Source organism: Engraulis encrasicolus, chromosome 5 (genome assembly GCF_034702125.1).
Source record: "Engraulis encrasicolus isolate BLACKSEA-1 chromosome 5, IST_EnEncr_1.0, whole genome shotgun sequence".
Taxonomy (NCBI): Eukaryota; Metazoa; Chordata; class Actinopteri; order Clupeiformes; family Engraulidae; genus Engraulis; species Engraulis encrasicolus.
The window spans coordinates 17,759,335-17,779,334 of NC_085861.1; the positions used below are offsets into that span (position 1 = coordinate 17,759,335).

General features: G+C 46.8%; 1 protein-coding gene across 5 annotated transcripts in view; it reads left to right on the forward strand.

The window, feature by feature from the left end:
• fhod3b (formin homology 2 domain containing 3b) overlaps nucleotides 1-20,000 on the forward strand; it is a 178,702-nt gene that overhangs the window by 142,266 nt on the left and 16,436 nt on the right. For 4 of the 5 annotated variants that reach the window (XM_063198768.1, XM_063198766.1, XM_063198767.1 and 1 more), the window contains 10 exons: nucleotides 845-956; nucleotides 2,436-2,530; nucleotides 2,744-2,887; nucleotides 3,571-3,815; nucleotides 9,064-9,186; nucleotides 9,671-9,805; nucleotides 11,041-11,091; nucleotides 12,942-13,108; nucleotides 15,738-16,457; nucleotides 17,321-18,282. In XM_063198768.1, the coding sequence (XP_063054838.1) occupies nucleotides 845-956; nucleotides 2,436-2,530; nucleotides 2,744-2,887; nucleotides 3,571-3,815; nucleotides 9,064-9,186; nucleotides 9,671-9,805; nucleotides 11,041-11,091; nucleotides 12,942-13,108; nucleotides 15,738-16,457; nucleotides 17,321-18,282 (2,754 nt within the window). Of the gene's footprint in view, nucleotides 1-844; nucleotides 957-2,435; nucleotides 2,531-2,743; nucleotides 2,888-3,570; nucleotides 3,816-7,041; nucleotides 7,447-8,813; nucleotides 8,886-9,063; nucleotides 9,187-9,670; nucleotides 9,806-11,040; nucleotides 11,092-12,941; nucleotides 13,109-15,737; nucleotides 16,458-17,320; nucleotides 18,283-20,000 lie in introns of those variants that run through there. The other variant, XM_063198771.1, reaches the window with a different exon arrangement.

A 20,000-nucleotide genomic window follows, 5' to 3' on the forward strand; every position in this document is an offset into this window, starting at 1 on the left:
ACCACTGTTCCAGTTGTTTTGAACTTCTTAATTATTCCTCTCACAGTGGATATGGGCAGCTGCAGTTGAGTGGCAATCTTCTTGTAGCCTCTGCCTGACCTGTGAAGGTCGACGCACATCTGCCTCACTTGTATGCTGTGTTCCTTTGTCTTTACCATGTTTAAGAGTGGATAAGAGAAATGGCCTCGGTGTCACGTCATATTTATACCCCAGGGAAACAGGAAGTGATGAATTACTAATTAAATGTTCCTACATACTCTGGTAAACTTTGTAAACTACTGTAGAAATGACAGAAATGCTTCAATTATATTTATTTCCTGGGAATTGTTAAGGGTGCCAATAATTGTGGAACAGGTGATTTAATGAAAAATAATTATTTTTTAGTCAGGGATTTTTTTTATTTTCTTACAATTCATTTGAGTTGAAGGCTACATTTTCCTACAATTTTCAGTGTGACAGTATTCTTCTGCAATAAACACTGAATTTATTTTAAGGCTTTTAACGCATCTCAACCAGGGGTGCCAATAATTATGGAGGGCACTGTATGTACGCCATAGCTGGTGTGAAATAATTTGTATGGAGGAAGACATGTTGTATTCGTCACTGCGGTTGTATGCCATACAGGGCCGCTGACAGCTTTTATTGGGCCCAGGACAAAGCCATCTGAAAGCCCCCCCCCCCCCCCCCCCCCTTACACAATATATACAATGTAATGAAAACCCACCTTGCCCCCCCTGCCTCGCTAAGCCCAGGACAACTGACCCCTTTTTTTCCCTCCCTGTCGTTGGCTTCCCTGATGACATTGGTTGCCCTCTCTCGTCCCGTTATCATGTGTTGCCCACAGTTCCGTCTGGTGGTGAAGACGGCTCTGAAGCTGCTGCTGGTGTTTGTGGAGTACACAGAAGCCAACGCTGCCCTGCTCATCCAGGCTGTCACCGCCGTGGACACCAGCAAAGGTGAGGGGACACCACACGCAAGACAACACATTATGGGTTTTTGGGTCACTTAGCATCACACAACACACAAACACACACGCACGCACGGACACACACACGCACACACGCACGCACACACACACGCACGCACGCACACACGCACACACGCACACACACACACACTATCAGAATATAATGCCTTAGCACAGTGGCCTCCAATTATTTTTCTCCAAGGGCCAAATTATGTAGAGCAAGTGAGGTTGCTGGCCAAATCAACGCCCAAACTCAATGAGAAACAAGTTAGATGTCTGGATAGACAACAGATTTTCGCTTTTCCATTTTCCCTTCTCGTCAATGTCTGTTATGTTAACATAAGATCTAAATCTCTGTGAATGCTTTGGAGAGATACGTAAGAGATACGTTTAGTGATCGAAAATCACACACATTTATGTTTTCATTTGTTCTGACCTCATGGTGGGCCAAATGTTTGCCATGCCTGGGCCGGATTTGGCCCGTGGGCCTTTGTTTGGAGGCCAAGGCCTTAGCACCTTGACTGTTGCTTTTCTAACTTTTGCCCCAAGGTCTGTTTTCGTAAATGTTTGACCCTGATCCGAAAAATAGAGAGGGTGTTTTCGCGACTTGCTTTATAAAACGGACGTTGTTGGTGCGGTATGTGGAGGCATATCATATTTTGCCAGTCCTGGGCCACGGGGGGCATGGTGTGGACCTGGCGACTCTGGACCTTGGACACACAAAGACACCAGACGCAATTCTATGTGTGGTACGTGCGGGGCAGATGATTGGAGCAGACGGCAGCTCACCCTTCAAAAAAAAGTCTGGTCGGATTACCTCCGTCTTTCAGAGGGAAAAAAAGGAAAGTGAGGGAATAACAGAGGTGATGGAGAGAAAGAAGAGAGAAAAAAGACAACTTTGGACCCCTGCTGATTGTGTTACATAAGGGCGAAAATACGATCCTGGGGTCTCTAGCTAGCCATGCTCTCTTTCCCGTCGCCTCTCCACCCCTTTACCTCATACCTGATTCCCCTAAAATAGCAATCTCTCCCTCCCTGCCCCCTGGGCCTGGAGTATCCGCTTTGACTTTGTCTGTCTTTGTGTCGCTTCCTCTAAGCCCTTTCCATCATCGCGACCATGATCATAACCTCTGAGGCTCATTCGCCATTCATAATGAGTACGGCTGAGGCATTCGAGATATGCATTTGTCTTGAGACCAGCCGAAACCACAGACATCATTATGGTGTTGACCCCAGGCAGACATAGTGTCTGGAGTCTCCTGAGGGGTCAAACGGGGGGTCATGTGTTCCGTTCTGGAATCTTCTGAGGCAGGTGATGACAGAGGATACTGTAGGTACAGTAAGTGTGGTGGATCTGCCTAAAAGTGTGCGTGTGTGTGCGTGTGTGTGCGTGTGCGTGTGTGTGCGTGTGCGTGTGCGTGTGCGTGTGCGTGTGTGTGTGTGTGTGTGTGTGTCTGTCTGTCTGCAGGTCGTAAGCCGTGGTCCAATGCCATTGAAATTCTGGATGAAAAAGATGGTGTGGACACAGAGCTCCTGGTTTATGCCATGACTCTCATAAACAAGGTGGAGATAATGTTTCCCTCATTCTATGTTCTATTCTCTATGTAATAATATCCTACTGTTGAAAAGTTATACAGTATATACAATATTAAAAAATATGCTTTCATAGAATTTTGAATAAGATCTCTTCATAATGATGCTAAGAAAAGCAAACGGTACAATGAGTCTGAGGAAATGGACTGACGTTTGATGGAATTGCCTGTTGCTTGTTGGCAGACCCTGGCCGGGCTCCCCGATCAGGACTCTTATTATGACGTGGTGGACTCTCTGGAGGAGCAGGGCATCGAGGCCATGGCACAGCGACACATGAACAGGAAGGGCACCGACCTCGACCTGGTGGAACAGTTCAACATCTACGAGGTCAGTCCCAAGAGCAAGGAGATTCATGTGCAATAATCTTTAAATTAAATATTTTGTAATATTGGCACAATCGGGGGAACAATAAGATTGATTTCAGTTTTGTAGTATAGACTAGATAACTAGATTATAATATTTTTTTCATTTTGTTGGGTCTGTATGTATGTATTGTATGTATTTGGACTTAATGTGTGTACCCCTGACCGTATGAACACACCAAAAGCCACAAGAGTGACAACTGTGACGGAAATCATTGCTCATCTGTAAAGCGACTTTGAGTATCATGAAATGCGCTATATAAAATGTATGTATTATTATTAGTATTATTAAGCAACTGACTTTGTATGAGGAGCTGGCAACAACAGAGACAAAAGCGATTCACCAAAATTATGGTAATGAGCTGTTTCATTTACATTTGTTAACTTTGTGAAGCACATTGAGTTGCACCTGTGTATGAAATGCGCTATATAAATAAACTTGCCTTGCCTTGCCTTGCCTATGATGCGGTTCGGCGACAGCTACAGCTGCAGCAGCCAACTGGAATGTTGGAATGCTTGCATTCCGCTTCTAACAGTTGTACTCTGTAGCTTTTCGGTGTTCGCTGGTGTCCCGCTTTTGTCTCTTTTGGTGTGTTAGTGTGGTAACAGATGTTGAGGTGGTGTTTTCTATTTTCTTCTCCGTCTCAGATGGCCCTTCGGAATGAGGACGGGGACGATGACACCCAGCCTCCTCCCCCTGGGCGTAAGGACCGGCGGCGCGCCAGCGTAGGGGGACCACCTGAGAGGAGGGGGTTGGAGAGGAGGCGCAGCAGACGACACTCCCTACAGAACGGCAAGGGCCCAGCCTCGGCCCCCGTATCACCTAGCAGCCACGTCAACGGCAACAGTTTCCCGTCGTTAAACGGCTCCAGGATCGAGGACATCACTGAAAGGTGAGGCAGACCAGGAAAATCCTTCACCTGAGAGAAATATAAGGAAATACAATATACAATTATGTTAGATATAATATATTATATTTGTGTACAATATAAAAGATTGAGAGAAAGACGTAGGATAGACCTGGCAGACTAGAGCATGTTTAAGGAGACCTGAAGTGAACCATCACACAGATGAGACAGCAGTGACAGGAATGGGAGGAGAAAAAACAAAGCAGATATTAGGTGATTCAGTACAGTAGACTACTTCAGGGAAAGAAAGCATCATGTGCCCTACCGTGGTACATGCGTATGCTGTACTGTATGTTAAGGTTTATACAGTATGCAAGTCATTTGAAACGGCTCCCTCCCTCCACTCAGCTTCTGTAAACATGACTACACCATTAAGTGTTCTCATTCAAAAGTCAAGGAATGGAACCAACTTGTCAGCGCGCATTACTGTACATCCCGTCCATCGCCCATTCATCCACCACCACAGCTTTAGCGTCGGCAGAGTGAACGCTGGTCCTTTCTCACGGCCTCAGCAGCAGCATCCCTCTTTCCTGGAATGGTGCATCGCTCATGGTCGCGTCTCTCAGTAGAAACTAATCTCATATATTTGTGAAGAATTATGATTTCTCTGACCATAAAAGAGAGTTACTCGCTGGTCGGGATGCCTACATTCTTGGCATTTCTGCGCACGAGAGAGGAGGCGCTGCGCTGCCGTCTTGTCTCGCATCCACTGTGTGTGAAAGTAAAGGCCGTGTTGCTACTGTCCCGCTAACCTGTCTCGACTGCTAGCCTCCACTCTGCTCCGACTGCTCCAGTCTGGCAGTCGGGTAAACACTGTCAGCAGGCTAATCCTTCTCCGCAGTGCCGCTAGGGTTACTTCAGGCTGTGGTCGGGAGGGAGCGCGGGCCAGGGCCAGCTCCAGCTCACCCGACGGAGGAATGCGTCGGGGAAACCTTGGTGGTGTATCGGCTTTCCTATTGAGCATAGCTTCTCAGGTGATGGCGGGGGTAAGGGGTGGAAAGGTGGGGCGTGGAAACCACACTTGTCAGTGGGTGGAATTCTGGGCTTCATGTGGTTCGTTGTAGCTCAAGGCCAACTTTGGGTTGAGGTGTTCACGAGGGCGCGTTCGTTCGCTCTCTCTCTCTCTCTCTCTCTCTCTCTCTCTCTCTCTCTCTCTCTCTCTCTCTCTCTCTCTCTCTCTCTCTTGCTCTCTCTCCCTCTCTCTCTCTCCTCCTGTCTCCTTGTTGCTTTTCTTTGTCTCTCCTTCTACCACTCCTCACATTTTCTTTATCCTCTCTCTCTCTCTTTCTCTCTCTCTCTCTCTCTCTCTCTCTCTCTCTCCTTCTGCTGTTTCTTTTACCACAGTCTCCTAGCACTTTTGCTCCCAGTTCACTGTGTCATGTTCAGAGTCAGATTTTATAATCGGTGTTTGTTTTGTGAAGACACCCATATGCAATGTTAAGTTCCGTTACAGATTTCATGCATATCGCGTAGCTCGTATACACTTCAGGACTTGCCCACAATGTAAATCAGAGGAGGAGGATTTTTGTTTTTATTTCTTTGGGTGCCATGGAGAGCCGCGCAGTCTCTTGACTGTGACCTCGAACTCTTGCAAGCTCTCGTAGCCTCAGCAGCACATGCTACTGTACAGTATTTTACCGCACTATAGATTTACAGTCTGAAAAAAGCAGAGCTGTTTAAACTGGCCACTACAGAGCCCGGCCCCATATATCCACCCAGCCCTTCATCGGCCGCTGCAGCCAGGGCCGGATCAACGCACAGGCTAGATATGGCCGCAGCCTAGGGGTCCCCACCTGGGGGGTTGTTTGGGGCAGAATTGTGAAAAGATGCAGTATTGAAAGCTTTGTCTGCAAATATGTATGTTATTCTGAATTCTTAGCTCAGAATTAAGACACTGGCTATGTCATTTTGTCACAAAATTTGTCTTTTGTGGGGGGCCCCCCACCAACTTCTAGCCTCGGGGCCCCGGGCCATCTTAATCCGGTCCTGACTGCAGCCTGTGCTCGTTTTTCCTCTCGACCCGCACCAGACAAATGGTAGTCTCTACTAAGTGTGACAGGCGGCGTTTTGAAGGATGGTGTCTGAAAACGGCTCTCGCAGGCAGCGGCCTGGGTCAGCATATAGTCGATCGCCTTTGAGCCGGTCATATGAGCCTCGCGTCTGCTAGCTCACCACAGGAAATGAGAGCAGCCTTTTGAGCGGGCCCTTGCTTTCCACATCGCTAATAAAGTCCAGCCCACGGAGAGAGAGAGAGAAAAAAGAACCTTGATAGCACACAATGCCTCTGAATGCTTTACAGTCATGCACGGGAGTTAGATCGTCAACCCCGGAGCCCTAAAACCGTACAGACATGACCATAAACCTTAAACGGTATAAAGGACGGAGTATTTTTAGGTCCCAATAGTAGACATTGAGCCAGAAATCAGCTCGCATTAAGCAGTATGTCGATTACATTTCACTTCTTTTTGCATGCGGGAAAGCATTATAGCAGAAACTATTTTTGACCCTCAACAGATAGTATTTTTACTGTGGTTCTAAACATGTTTCTGCTGTGGTTTTACAAATTGTTATATAAAGTTTATGTAAAAGAAGAAACTACGAAGAGGACATGAAACCGCCAAACCACACGTCATCCAGCTGCATGTGCATTAAGAGATTTCAGCGGTTGTTTTGTCTGGTTGTCTGTTGTTCCTTTTCATGTCATTTCTGTGTGTCTCCTTTTCCCTCCTCTTTTTTCCATGTGCCTTTTTTCCCACCATTTCTCATGAAATATCCCTCCCTCCATCCCTCCATCCACCCATTCCTCAAACCCTCCCTCCCTTCCACCACAGAGAGGATGAGGAGGATTATGAGGAGGAGGAGGAGGAGGAGGAGGATGAGGAAGATGATGATGATGATGATGATCCTCAGGTCACTGAACCTTCTAGAGAGAAAAACGAAAGGTATTCTGAGAATAGTAGCTTCTAGTGAGAAGCACTTGCCAGACCTTACGTACTGTAGAAGCAGTTCATGTGCTGTGTGTTCAAATCCCAGCTTTACCTCAACTGTTGATCCCTTAGATCCCTTACATTAGTATGTACCGTATCATTTGTATGTTTAGTGCTTGTCCCAAGTTGACTTACAAGCTAGTTACCTTTACTCTGCTGTTTTGTTGTTCTAGTGGGGCATTGCAAGGGGCACCAGCAGTAGCCACCCCAGAGGAGGCGTCTAGCATGTGTTTGCCTTTTAAGTGCATGGTCAACCTCCTCCCTAGTGCTCCTCCAGAGGCCGTGGGGGACCCACCGCCGCCGCCGCGGCCACCACACTACAGGCCGGTGACACGGGTCTCGTGCGCGGGCCCGATTCGCATGTCACCGAGGGCCACCGGCTCCCCTCTCCTCCCCTCCTCCTCTTCCGGTCCCTCTTTGAGGAGCGCCACTCTGCTGCGCGCCTCATTCCCCAGGACCATCTCCTCCTCCTCCATCTCCTCCCCCGGAGAGAGTCCCTCTAGCAGCTGTTCCCTTGCAGCTCTCCCCCGCTCCCGCTCCCCCTCCCAGCAGGACCAGGGGCCAGGGGTCAGGGAGCAGGCTGGGCGTCCCTCCTCTGGGGGTCCTTCTTCTGGAGAACAGCAGTGCAGGTAGAGAGAGCGCTGAGGGAGACTGCAGTATGCTCTGCTCACGCTATTGCAGCTTACAGTGCAGTGCTGCCGGCCGCGCCATCATCCATCCCATGCCAACACTGTGTGTATGTGCAAGCACGCCTGTAGGTGCATATGCCTGATGAAAGCGAAAGTGTGAAAGGTGTAGGTGATGGCAAACAAGCTTTCAGTGCCTTCGGTTTTGTTTTCCCATTATCCACACGGCACAACTTCACAAGCAACATCATCACTCACTTTTTTGTTGAAGGCTGTGTTCGTTGTGGCTTACCTGGTCTAGCAGTCCAAAACGTCTTCAAACGCAATTCAATAGCATTGTACTGCACCTACGGTATGTGCTGATAAATCGTAATACTGTATGATAGGTCCCTGCTGCTGACTCCTGTGGAACATAAGGAATGCATAGGGTTCCACATCACAAATGGGTTCTACACAGGCCAGCAGCTGGAAAGCAGGATGTGTCTCGGGGGGGGGGAAGACTCCTAACTTCTCTTGACATTTAGAGTGCATCTGCCTTTGATTGTGGCATCGTATCTCTTTTAAAGCCCAGAGAAGCCAATATATTCATGCTGCCTGCCACACAGGATAGCATGTTTCGCGTTCAACATTATTTTAATGTCTCTGTAGTGTATAAAAAGAGTGGCGATCTGACAAGCGAAAAGGCACAGTCCGTATCTCATGCATGTTTGCACCCCATTTCTGTCACAGTAGCATGGATGACCTGATCCTCCATGAAAAGTGAACCGAGGTCAACAGTTTATGCAGTTTATGCAGTCAACGGGGGAGGCCCTAAAATATCTGTTTCTGACTCAGTGATCTGTCCACTGTTAGTGCCCCATTGCAGTCCTCAATGACCCCAATACAACTGTTGTGGCTTTCATGGTGGTGGAAATAGTCACGGTAATGGTGTTGGAAACTCCAAGGACCATTTCGCTGTTATTTTGTTTCGCACTACCCTCAGCTGGTTAACCAGTTTGCTATACAAAGAAAAGGTCCCGCACACGTTAGCAATTCGGTCTATAGACCATCAACAAGAAACTTTTTGAGAAGTCTTTTGACCAAAACGTTGCTCTCCGTTTTCTTAGTAACATTGACCTTGGGGACATCCAATGGACCTGACCAAAAGGAGGTGTGCAAGAACCCTTCTTGCCAGTGTCACACACCATGAAAACTGATCCTCTGATTCACTTGTTGCCAGCATTTGTAGAAGCCCCCCCACACACACTGTGCGTCATTGCGTCTCCTGTCCGCTGCTACCTCTTTCATGTAGCGTCTGGTTAAGATTCAGTCTGACTCTCTTGTGTGTGTTCTTCTTCTCTGTCCTGCTGTATTCTGTCTCCTCTTCACAGTCAGTCAGATGTGGCAAAATCTCACACCACATGTGCTTTCTGTAAGTCTAGGGCCGGCTTTGGCCCTGCCAGGTAAGATATATTTCTGGAAGGATGTCTTGTGGGTCGAGACACAAGTCATACCCAAGACATTCACGCTGAAAAGTCAAACAGACATTTTTTATTCTGCTAAATGTGTTCTGTTGTAGTCACAAAATCACCACACTAAATAAGCTAATGCCAATGAAATCATATTGTTTTGTTCCAACAGACAACATGGCCACTGCACCCCCTATCCTGGCAGATCCCACTGCTTGTCCAGTGCTCCTTCCACCCCTCAAAGCCGCTTTGCACCTTCCACACTCCCATCTCCCTCAGAGCCTAAGACAGACAGGTAATGCTATTCTTTTTTTTCAGTCAGCTATTCTTGTACCCAAAATACCCAAATGCAAGAAAACTATCCCAGTAAACTAGACAAACAAGCCTAGTAGCCAATTTGTTTTTTGTTCATTTTTGTTTTGTTTTGTTTTGTGGTGATGGGTCACCGCTCATCTGTTTAGAAGGTGCAGGATTCAGTTGAAGGAGACATCGGTATCTGTGCTGCTGATGTGCGCGCATTCTCTGGCTTTTTGGATAAATGTACTGTTGCCAGTGTTGACTATGACCAAGTCATCATGTAGTACTTAAGACACAATTTAATGTCGTAGCACTTTAACACTTAAAGGAATAGTATAGTGTAACACGCCACACAACACAAGGCTACAAGTTTCGATTCCATTGTTTCATGTCAGAGATTTTTTATGACAGATGTTTATTGAAGTTAATTATGGCTAATGAAGAAAATAACAGTGCAGGATCTATTTTGTATCTCCCTCCAGACCCTCTATTGGGGGCTTGCTGTCGTCTTCGTATCGGCAGCATCAGGAGTCGTTAGCTGCGGAGCGCGAGCGGCGGCGCGTGGAGAGAGAAGAGCGACTGCACAGGATCGAGAGGGAAGAGAGGAGCCGCTTCAAGTGAGTCCAAGCATTCCTGCTCATATACAGGAACTCTGTCCCATTATCCCAGCCCTCTGATAATCACCCCACTCTGTCTCAACTTCAGATATACAGTAGTAGCCATTGATGAATCTAAGCTTTTCTATTATTTACTGTTCCGTTCATTGTCCTGTCAAGTGGGCCCCCGTGTCAACATAGAAGGCAGCGATGTATCCAAAATCAATATCAGATAAGGTCATACAGTATACAACAGCCTTCGCTGAACTTCCACAGTTAGGAAGTGGAAAGTGTTTGTGCAGTAGGCTCTTGTCACAGACCAAAGGTTCCTTTTTCAGCCTTGCCTGTGGTGGTGGTCACTCCTTGTTATGGCCTAGTCTAGACCATTGTTCTCCTCTGTCCGGCATGATACAGCAGCGTGTCTGACTGGTCTGGTCATATAAAGATTCATGCTGGGTGGCGGAATGTTACCCTTTTGTGTTACTCTTAACTTAACATGTCATCCTATTCCTTGCACAATACTCGAGGAGTCACGCCAACCTAGACCGAATCGTTTACCACATAAACTAAAACAAAGCAACCACAAGACCAGATAGGCTCACAGAAGAACTATTGCCCTGTAGTAATTTGTCAGACAACACATTGTTAAAAAATTTACCTCAGGGGGTTATGTATGCAGAGTCTTCCTGCTGCTGATAGAGCCAGTGTACTTGTTAAGACCGACCGAATTTACCATGCCAAATGTTTATTCAAAGTGTGCACACTCAAAATCCGTTTTTGAGTTTTATTCCATCAAAAAAAAAGGTTTTAGATGAGCGGGCTCCTGACTTTGAAACGTCAGTCAGCCTCTGTCCTGTTACCTTGGATGTGCTCAATTTTCAACCTCAACCAGATGTACATTCAAAGACAGGGATTGGCTGATCAGAGATGGCCTCTGCTATCTACCTGGTGTCCCTTACCTGACCCCAGAGGGCTGCCTCGGTTGTTGTTGACATGCCACGCAGATCCCTTAATTCCTCAGTCTCATCGCGGCACTGGGAACACTTCCAGGCTAATCTCTTTTTATTACCGAGTCCCGTGCCAAATAAATCAGCACAATTTACTCACAAAACACATGGAATAATGTTACTAGTAAATTGCAGGCAGTTAATATAAGATACTGCATTTATTCAGTCCAAATGTTTGCCCCTAAAAATCATTGGCATGCAATTAAGGGAAACCCTGCTGATTTGTGTTTTTATGATTTGTGCTTCTAGTCGAGACTACGTCGACAAGCGGGAGGAGGTCAGGCAATCGCGAGAGGACAGGTTTGTACCGTAGTTTTATATTGACATGTACGAAGCCGAAGAGTTTTTGAGCCTACAGTACATACCTACACTTGATCTCCGAGAAGACACAGCTGTCTGTCTTAAGTCTTCCACCGGATCTATTGCAACAATACTCGTCTCAGGGGGATCCATAAATCCAGGGCAGTAATAAAGAAAAGGGGGGATCCGTGATATCTCATTTTTCTTTTGTTTTAATTTAATCAAGCCACCTCTTTAAAGCCCCGGCTTAAATGTCTGAAAGGTTTCAAAGTTAATGAGCCCAAATTCCACACCGGTGCTAAAAGAAAGGACAGCACTTGGCCAGGAGGATTCTCCACCTCAGTCCTTTTGCCATAAGGACGGTCCCAGCCCCAGCCTACAGCGCGAAGCTGCCAAACAAACACAATCCAAAGGGCTGATGTCACACCAAAAGCCTGCAGCACATGAAAGATCAGTTATCAGAGGAACGGTAGTCATGCACCTTAGCAAAAAGGGCTCGCTTTAAACAAGCAGCAGATGTGGAGGAGGCCTAGGCAGCCGGGGAGACGTGTGAGTGCACCTCTCCCCCTGGTCCATCCATACAGTACATATCTGCCTGGGATTAAGACGCCCCAGCCCAAACAGGACAAGGTGTGTAATTGCCTTTCGACATGGGCGTGCTCCAGCAAAGGTCCATTTTGTTTCTTTCTTTTTCTTTTATGCATGTGAATCTTTCTTTCTTTTTTCTTCTTTTTTCTTTATTATTCATAACCCTGTGGAGACTATAAGTAGCATCGCTGCAGAGTTGGCAAAATGCCTTCTGCAATAATGAAGAGCAGAGACTTGGAATTAATGAAGACATTCCATCAACATGGATCTACAGCACGTAGCTGAAAGAAATACATATTGCACACATCCATATCTTCAATCCAAGCTGGCTGCTGGACATTGTGTCTTCTGTGTAGTATTGTGTGTAATGTATCCCTGTTGGCTAACAAAACTGTTTACAGCATATGTCCATTCTCACTCCTCTTACACAACCACAGAACTGTCTTTTTTTTCACCAGCGAAAAATTCTTTATTCGTTCATGTTTGTTTCTGTGGTTGAGGACACAGTGTAGTGCAGGCCTGCCAGCTCTAATGGCTTCCTCTGTGAATTCAATGTCGATGAAAACATCCATGTTGACACATGTCAGTATGTTGTTTGGGTTGCTAGGCTATGATTAATGGACAGAGGGTTTTACAGGGTTAGACAAGTTCATTAAATAATGTTTTCATGTGGCATGTTAGTATGGTAATTGCACACTGTTGAGTGTGTGTGTTGAGTGTGTGTGCGTGTGTGTGCGTGTGTGTGTGTGTGTGTGTGTGTGTGTGTGTGTGTGTGTGTGTGTGTGTGTGTGTGTGTGTGTGTGTGTGTGTGTGTGTGTGTGTGTGTGTGTGTGTGTGTGCATGTACATGTGCATGTACATGTGCATGTGCGTGTGCGTGTGCGTGTGTGAATGTGTATGACCGCTGTTGTGATGGTTATCCTTTTTGTGATCAATTGGTTATTCATTTTCTTACACTTATTGTCGACATTTTGAAGCATTTTGTCGACATTTCGCATCTTCACTGAACAGAAATGAATAAAGAAAAAAAATAAACATCAGTGATACTTATCCTTAAGGCAATGTGCAGTGTGTGTGTGTGTGTGTGTGTGTGTGTGTGTGTGTGTGTGTGTGTGTGTGTGTGTGTGTGTGTGTGTGTGTGTGTGTGTGTGTGTGTGTGTGTGTGTGTGTGTGTGTGTGTGTGTGTGTGTGTGTGTGTGTGTGTGTGTGTGTGTGTGTGTGTGTGTGTGTGTGTTATCTTAACAATCCATGCTGTGTGAGCAGGTATAAGCAGGTGGAGAGGATAGCGGCGGAGGAGAGCGAGCGGGAGCGCGTGAGAGCGCCATCCAGAGGCCGCACCGAGATCACGCTGAGCCTCAGCTCGCGCAGCAGCGGCCCTTCCCCTCACGGATCCAGTGCAGAGCCCGACACACGTGCACACGCCTCGCCTGGTAAACCTACGCTACGATGCCAACATCCGCTTATTTGCTTAATGACTTTCCAGTGTACTTTTCTTAGTTAATTCGTAGAGATCAAAACACAAAGCTCAGTATACTGTTTCTCTACAATCTTAATCTGCCTTTTTCTTAGCTGAAACCACAACAAAGCGTGAGTTGCATAATCGCTCTCTAAGTTTAGCTGTTCTAGCTTTTGTTGTTTAATGGGTCAGAGAATGCAATGTGTGTGTGATGGCAGGCCAAGAGTTTTTTTTTGTTTATGGTGTTATGGCTCCACTACAGGTTTCTCCGTCCACCTGTTACTTCTGCAGTGATCAGAGAGTCTCTGCAGTCCGCAGCACTACTGTACAGTAGATTCCCACCAGTTTCCGATAGGAAATATCTGAATGCAGGATCAGCCGGGTTTGTCTGGGAATGCTCCCACGACCTCCTGGGCAGAACATCACACCATTCAGGAGCTGATTCACTGACTTTGTTTCTGGTCTGTCTTATCAGAGCTTCTCTGGGCCCATTACAGTGCTGCTTGAGCCACATTGCAGAATGAGACAGAGATTAGCCTGTATACCGCAGTCCTGGGAGTGAGTCTGGGGTGACGATCCACCATCATCATGGTCAGCTGGGTGGAAACTGCAGCACACCACCATCATGGCTCCATCTGCCTGGGCCCAGCTGATTTGTAGTGTGATTTTTAGTGTGGTCCAGCGCTGGCCTCCGGTCTGGGCTGTGGTGAGGAGCAGGGGCGTCGTGGGCAGGCTTCCGAGGCCTCTCCCTGTATCCTCAAACCCTCCCACCTCCTCTTCCCTTCTTCCCCTCACTGTGGGAAGAGGGGAACCAGCCGGTCAACTAGGAAGAGGTGAAGCGTCTGCTAATGAGTGTCTCCTCTCGCTGGCTCACGGTGCCTCACCAGCAGTTTAAAGTCACATTCTTGTACAGATGGATCTGACAGAAACTTGAACCATTGAAGACTCTTTTTTTCTTGGCATGGAACACACTCTCTTGTTTTTTTATTGACTTGTTTTCCGAACGGCAACATGCTGTAAAAAAAAAATGTTGGAGCCAAAGTGGAGGGAATTCCACCCAGTCAGACGCTGAAGGTCAGATGGCTGGGGTTTCCGTCTAGCCAGTGTAGAAAACAGATTTTTTATTTTTTATTTTATTTATTTATTTATTTCATTTTTTATTTGAAGCCCTTTCATGCAGATGGGGTGGCTTGCAAGCCCACTCACTGTTTGCTTAAAACTTAACTACAACTCAACAACAGTGCTATTACATAAGATATGCTATGACACCAAGAAAAGTCTTACTTTAGATTAACATATGGTCGTTACCATTTTAGTGTCGGAAGACATAAGAAAGTTGGTGTTACTGCTACAGTTGTAGCTGAATGGGAATATGGAGCAGTGCTTTGTTCTTCTTCTTAAAGACTACAGAGGCAGCAGGCTCGCAGCAGTGGTTGAAACAAGTGCTGTTTTGTAGGGAGTTGTCCAACCCTGAGTGTGTAAATACTGTACATCAAAAGAATGTCCGCCATTCCATAAGAGTGGGCATTTAACGCATGGTTCAGACCATGGGTGGGACCAGTCAGTGGATTTCTGCACCAAGTGTTTACATCTTTTTACTCGCCACTGTTGGTGGCTTACGACACCCATCAAAGAAACACATTCCCACAAGCTGGATAATGCAAACACATTGGTGTAACATTCATTTTTTTCGCACCTACATGTGCAACTAACTGGTTGAAAAGCCATTATTGTTGGCATTGCTATTTGTGAGGGCCAGTACCTCACAGCAACTGTTGATTTATTTTCACATGGAAGGAAGACATGTGGAAGACATGTTTCCACTATGGGTGCATTCCAATATGCAACCTTGCGTCCTCACTGTCAGCCTAGCCAAAACAATTTTTGGGGGACTATTCTTCATTCACCATCCAGTTTGCAAATGAGAAAATTACTTTACAAATGAGCTCTTGCAAGATATTGAAATATAATGCTGTTGTCAGTGATGTCATCATGACATATTACTTCCTGGTACAAGGCCACAAGCACAAGTGGAGGACGCAAGGTTGCATATTGGAACGCACCCTTTGACTTCAAGAAAGGAAGAAGAGTGTTTTAGCCCATCAGCTGTGGGTTCAAAAGAATGCAGACAGTCGACTGTGGTGTTTACACTAATAATGAACTTGGATGTGAGTCATATGGGATGAGTTAATCATTTTGAAACGGTACCTACAGCAGCTGTGCTAGAAAAACTAAAACGTTGTGGCCATCTCTATCATCACTAGTGCACTGTGACGATACAAACACAATGCCAAGCTCCATCACAAAAGGACTGGAAGCTGATTAGCCACTGAGAGCAGTCAGGCTGTTGTTCAGTGTTCCTCAATTATGTGTATATTGTCAGTCTTTATCACAGCAAAACGGCTTGTTCTCTTGAAGTAATCACAGCTATTAGAAAGGTACTTAAAATGTACTTGAAGGCAATTCCAATGTATTTCTTGTAGAGTCACAATTCCAGGAAAGGAAAGGAAATTTACAGCAGAAAAAAAAATCATGCATATCATGCATCGTCCTCTCACACACTCTCTCTCCCTCCCTCTCCCTCCCTCCCCATGTTTCCTTAGTAAATGAGGTCCGGTTGAAGCCAAGCCATGACCCACAGACTCCTACCCGTTCGCGAGCATCAAGAGTGGAGCGCTCACCATCTGCGTCCCCCTCAGCACCTCCCTCCCCAGGCATCTCCTCGCTCCCTCGCTCCCCCTCTGCACCTCGTTCTTCCCCAGGCATCCCCTCTCTCCCTCGCTCCCCCTCTGCAGAACCGACGACTCCCTCAGTCATCCCTTCGCTCCCTCGCTCCCCCTCTAGATACAACAAGCACCAGTCAGGAGAGGAGCGTGTCACGTCACCCGCACAACCCAGCAGGCCTGTGGAGACACAGCCAGTAGCAGACAAGACAGTGGTAAAGCAGGAGGTGAAGCAGGAGGACAGGACTAGGGGACATGCAGCGGAGGTGAAACCATCCCAACCAGAACCGCAGCAACCGGTGGAGCAGGAGGTGGCGGCGGAGGAGGAGAGCGCAGGCATGGAGGCAGAGGAGGAGGATGAGGAGGTGGTTGAGGGAGGGATGGAAGGAGAGGAGGAGGAGGAGGAGGAGGAGGAGAACTTCCCGAAGGAGCAGACCCTGGAGAGGGAGATGGAGGAGAGCAGCCTTCTGAGCGAGAAGGAGAGGCAGAATGAGGAGGTGAACGAGAAGGACAACTGCTCGGCCTCCAGTGTCTCCTCCGCCAGCAGCACACTGGAGAGAGAGGAGAAAGAGGAGAAGCTCAACAGTGATAACAACTCAGGTACGAGCAACACAGCTGTCCTTACACACCACACATCATACACCTCAGACACTTCACGCCATACATACCATGCAGGGAAGCCGGCAGGGGGGGAGATTGGGCCCAGAATTGGGTCCTCGTTACATTGTATGTATTGGGCGGGAGGCCCTTTCAGATTACTTTGTCCTGGGCCCGGCCAAAACTGTCAGCGGCCCTGATACCACATACACGTACCCAGGGCTCTAAATTAACACCAGCCAACCGGCCAAATGCTGGTGAAATTTCAGTTTGGCTGGTAGAACAGACCAACTTACGAGCCGCTTTGACTCATTAGTGAGTGTGTGTTTGGCTAGAAAAATTAACATCTACTGGTCATTTTGGCTGGTGGTGAAAAAAGTTAATTTAGAGCCCTGCACGTACCTCACACGCTCATGATGTGGACATCCTACGTAGAGTCAGTGAGAAGCAGGCTAATGGCAGGTAGGAGAAGGAGGAGAAGTTCAGCAGTAATAACAACTCAGGTACAAGTAGCACAGCTCTCCTCACATCACATTTACCAACTTGTATCATAGATATTCTCAAACCATAACACATGCACACCTCACCCACAAGTGTCCATATACGTTCAAACAGGTAGGAAAAGATAACTTTGTTCATCTTCAAAACAATGACATTACATTTAGCAGATATTTTAATCCAAAGTAACTTACAACCAAGAAAATAATCGACATATTATGAGAGGTTGGAATAGAGAAATTACATGCAAAAGCAGATGTGGGCAGGTGAGTAGGGTAATCATATCTCCTCACCTCAATTGTCTTACAACTTAATGTTTGGATTTCCATGTCCAAACCTACTAATCAATCAAAACCGTCTAATTCCAGGCCAATGGTCCGAAGATGTGGATGCCAGTGAGCAGTGTGAGAAGTTACTCAACGGCTCCCGTTTCAGGCTGGACAAACTGTACGGCCAGAAGAAAAAGCCACTAGAGGATGGGGACAAAGAGAAAGAGGCGGAGATGGAGACCGAGAAGCAGAGCAGCTTGTTGGGCCAGGACCTGGCCCTTCGCATCTCCACACTGGGGGTTCGGCAGCAAGCGAGCGAGGAGAACATCAAGAAGATGGACAAGGGCCATTTGGACAACTCAGGCAACGTGCGGCTGGTAGCGGAGAGGTTCGGCGACTTGGTCAAGGGCCTGGCGTCAACGCTGGAGAACGCTGAGTCACCAGAGAAGCAGGCCCTGGACTTATTGTCCCCTGACAAATTGTCCCCAGACAAGAGCCCTTCAACAACACCCATACAGACTCCTCTTCCAGCCCCGCTTCCTAAGAAGGAGTCTGAGCAGATCTGGGACCAGCTGATGGCTTGTCCCCGTGAGCTGGTTATCAAGGAGATGAACTTCACTGACTTGACGGAGGAGGACGACGTAGATATACTGGACTCTGTGAGCATTATGGGTTTCTCAGACCTCACAACGCCTCCTCCACTTCCGCCACCTCCCCCCAGCTTGTCCATGATTCCCCCACCGCCTCCACTCATGGGCTGCTGCCCCCCTCCCCCTCCCCCTCCACCAGGCATGATGCGCATGCCACCCCCTCCGCCTTTCATGGCGCAGCCGCCCCCGGCCCCTTCGCTGTTGAACAACGCTGGCGAGTCGCCACTCTTCCAAAAGAAACGGAAGACCATTAGACTGTTCTGGAGCGAGATCCGGCCCAGTGACTGGCAGTACCCGGGTCAGAAGCAGAACAGGGAGTCCCTGTGGTCCAAACTGGAACCGGTCAAACTGGACACGTCCAAGTTCGAGCACCTGTTTGAGACCAAGTCCAAGGAGCTGCCAGTCACAAAGGTGAGTTGTCAGAGGCCATCTCTGATTGATATCATGCACTTTACTAAGACATTAAGACGTGAGACGTTGAATTGAGATTTGACCTTACCAAACCGGGTGGTAGAGGTGCGTGGAACGTTACATGGAAGCCTGACGCTGTAAAAAGATAAAATTCCCAGTAAAAACTTCACTTTACCATTGTGGGGAGTCTTCTAATAGGTCTCAGGATGCTTTAGGTTACTAATCGGTTCTTGGAAGAACCCTGATGAGTTCTCAAAGGAGTATAAATGAAAGCGAAGTGAAAGTGAAAGTGAGATAAGTGAATAAGCACTCTAAAATGCAGTCCATTTGCCCTCTATAAAAAGAGTGTGTAGTCGACTGAGGTACCCAATTGCGAACAACAGATTAAATGGGCATACGAATGAAGGTTCAGAAAGTCCCTAATGATCCTTGTACTGTGCACCCTCCATTTAAGAGCACATGTCAGGAAGTCCATTGTGTACATTACCAAGTGCCTGAACTAAGTACGTTATCGAATAAAGGATGCCATTGCCTATGCTGTCAGGGTGAGGGGTGTAACAGGGGAATAACGTGACATACAGTAAGAGACATTATCACTCCAAGTTTGATACATATGGCACTGACAAATTTTCCCGCATTCATCTGTCTCTCCACATCTCTGACCCCTGGCAGAGATGAATGCAGTGCTGTAAATATTTTCATTATCTGGAGCTTTATCGCCACATCCTGTAGTTATTAGCTATCACTGTTATCAGAAAATACACTCATGAATACAAATTGAAGCCAATAAGGAGGAAAGGGCTCATTACAACTATAATGCAACACTGCTTACTCTGTGTTATTTTTGTGCTGCACAAGTCAATTGCATTCATTTTCAACTGCTGCTGCATTCATTTATTTTCATTCCAGATTTTGATTAATCACTAATGATAGCTTTGGTAAAAATTTATGAACGTCGTCTGGGGTATAGTGGGATATGTAATGGGGCTCCACAGCCCTAACCTCCATGGAAATGCTTCCCAGCAGCTGAAGTCAAATTCATTTCTTCCCATGGCCGTAACTACCATTGAGGACACAGAGGTCATGTCCTCTGTATTTTTTTCAGTAATGTAAAATTTATCTATGATGAAAATCGATATATGATCAAAAATTCAGTCTGTATACGCCACCTCCATTTATCCTCAAGGCAGCGATTAACGAAAACAAACTTAAGAGTTTGATTGAAGTGTTTGAAGCACTCTAAATGTACAGTATGCCGTACAGCACAGAGTATTTACCTCAGTATTTGAAAATGTCTGGTTACGGCCCTGTTTCTTCCCATCAGCTCCCAGCCCCTTCCGCTTGTCATGGCCTGTAAAAAAAAGGCCTTACTAACCACTAGCCCACTCCAGCCCGGCCCGCTCAGATATTTCCCATCAAAGTCCCAAAAATAGCCCTCAGGTGCACCCGTGTTTAACTGCGCTGCACTTAGCATAACATCAGATCTTGTATTTATGTCATATGTGAAGGCATGTTTGTAGTAATGGCCCACATGAAAGACATTCCTTTCCCATTCATTTCAGCAGCCAATAGAAATCTGAGGGGGAAAAAATCTTGCCTGAATTGTTTTTTTCTTATTTTGGATGTATGGAGATCCATATCGTAAACATCATGGGCCAAATTAAAACCTCAGAGAGAAGTTAAGTTAAGACTATGGCACAGTTAATATGGGAAGAAAG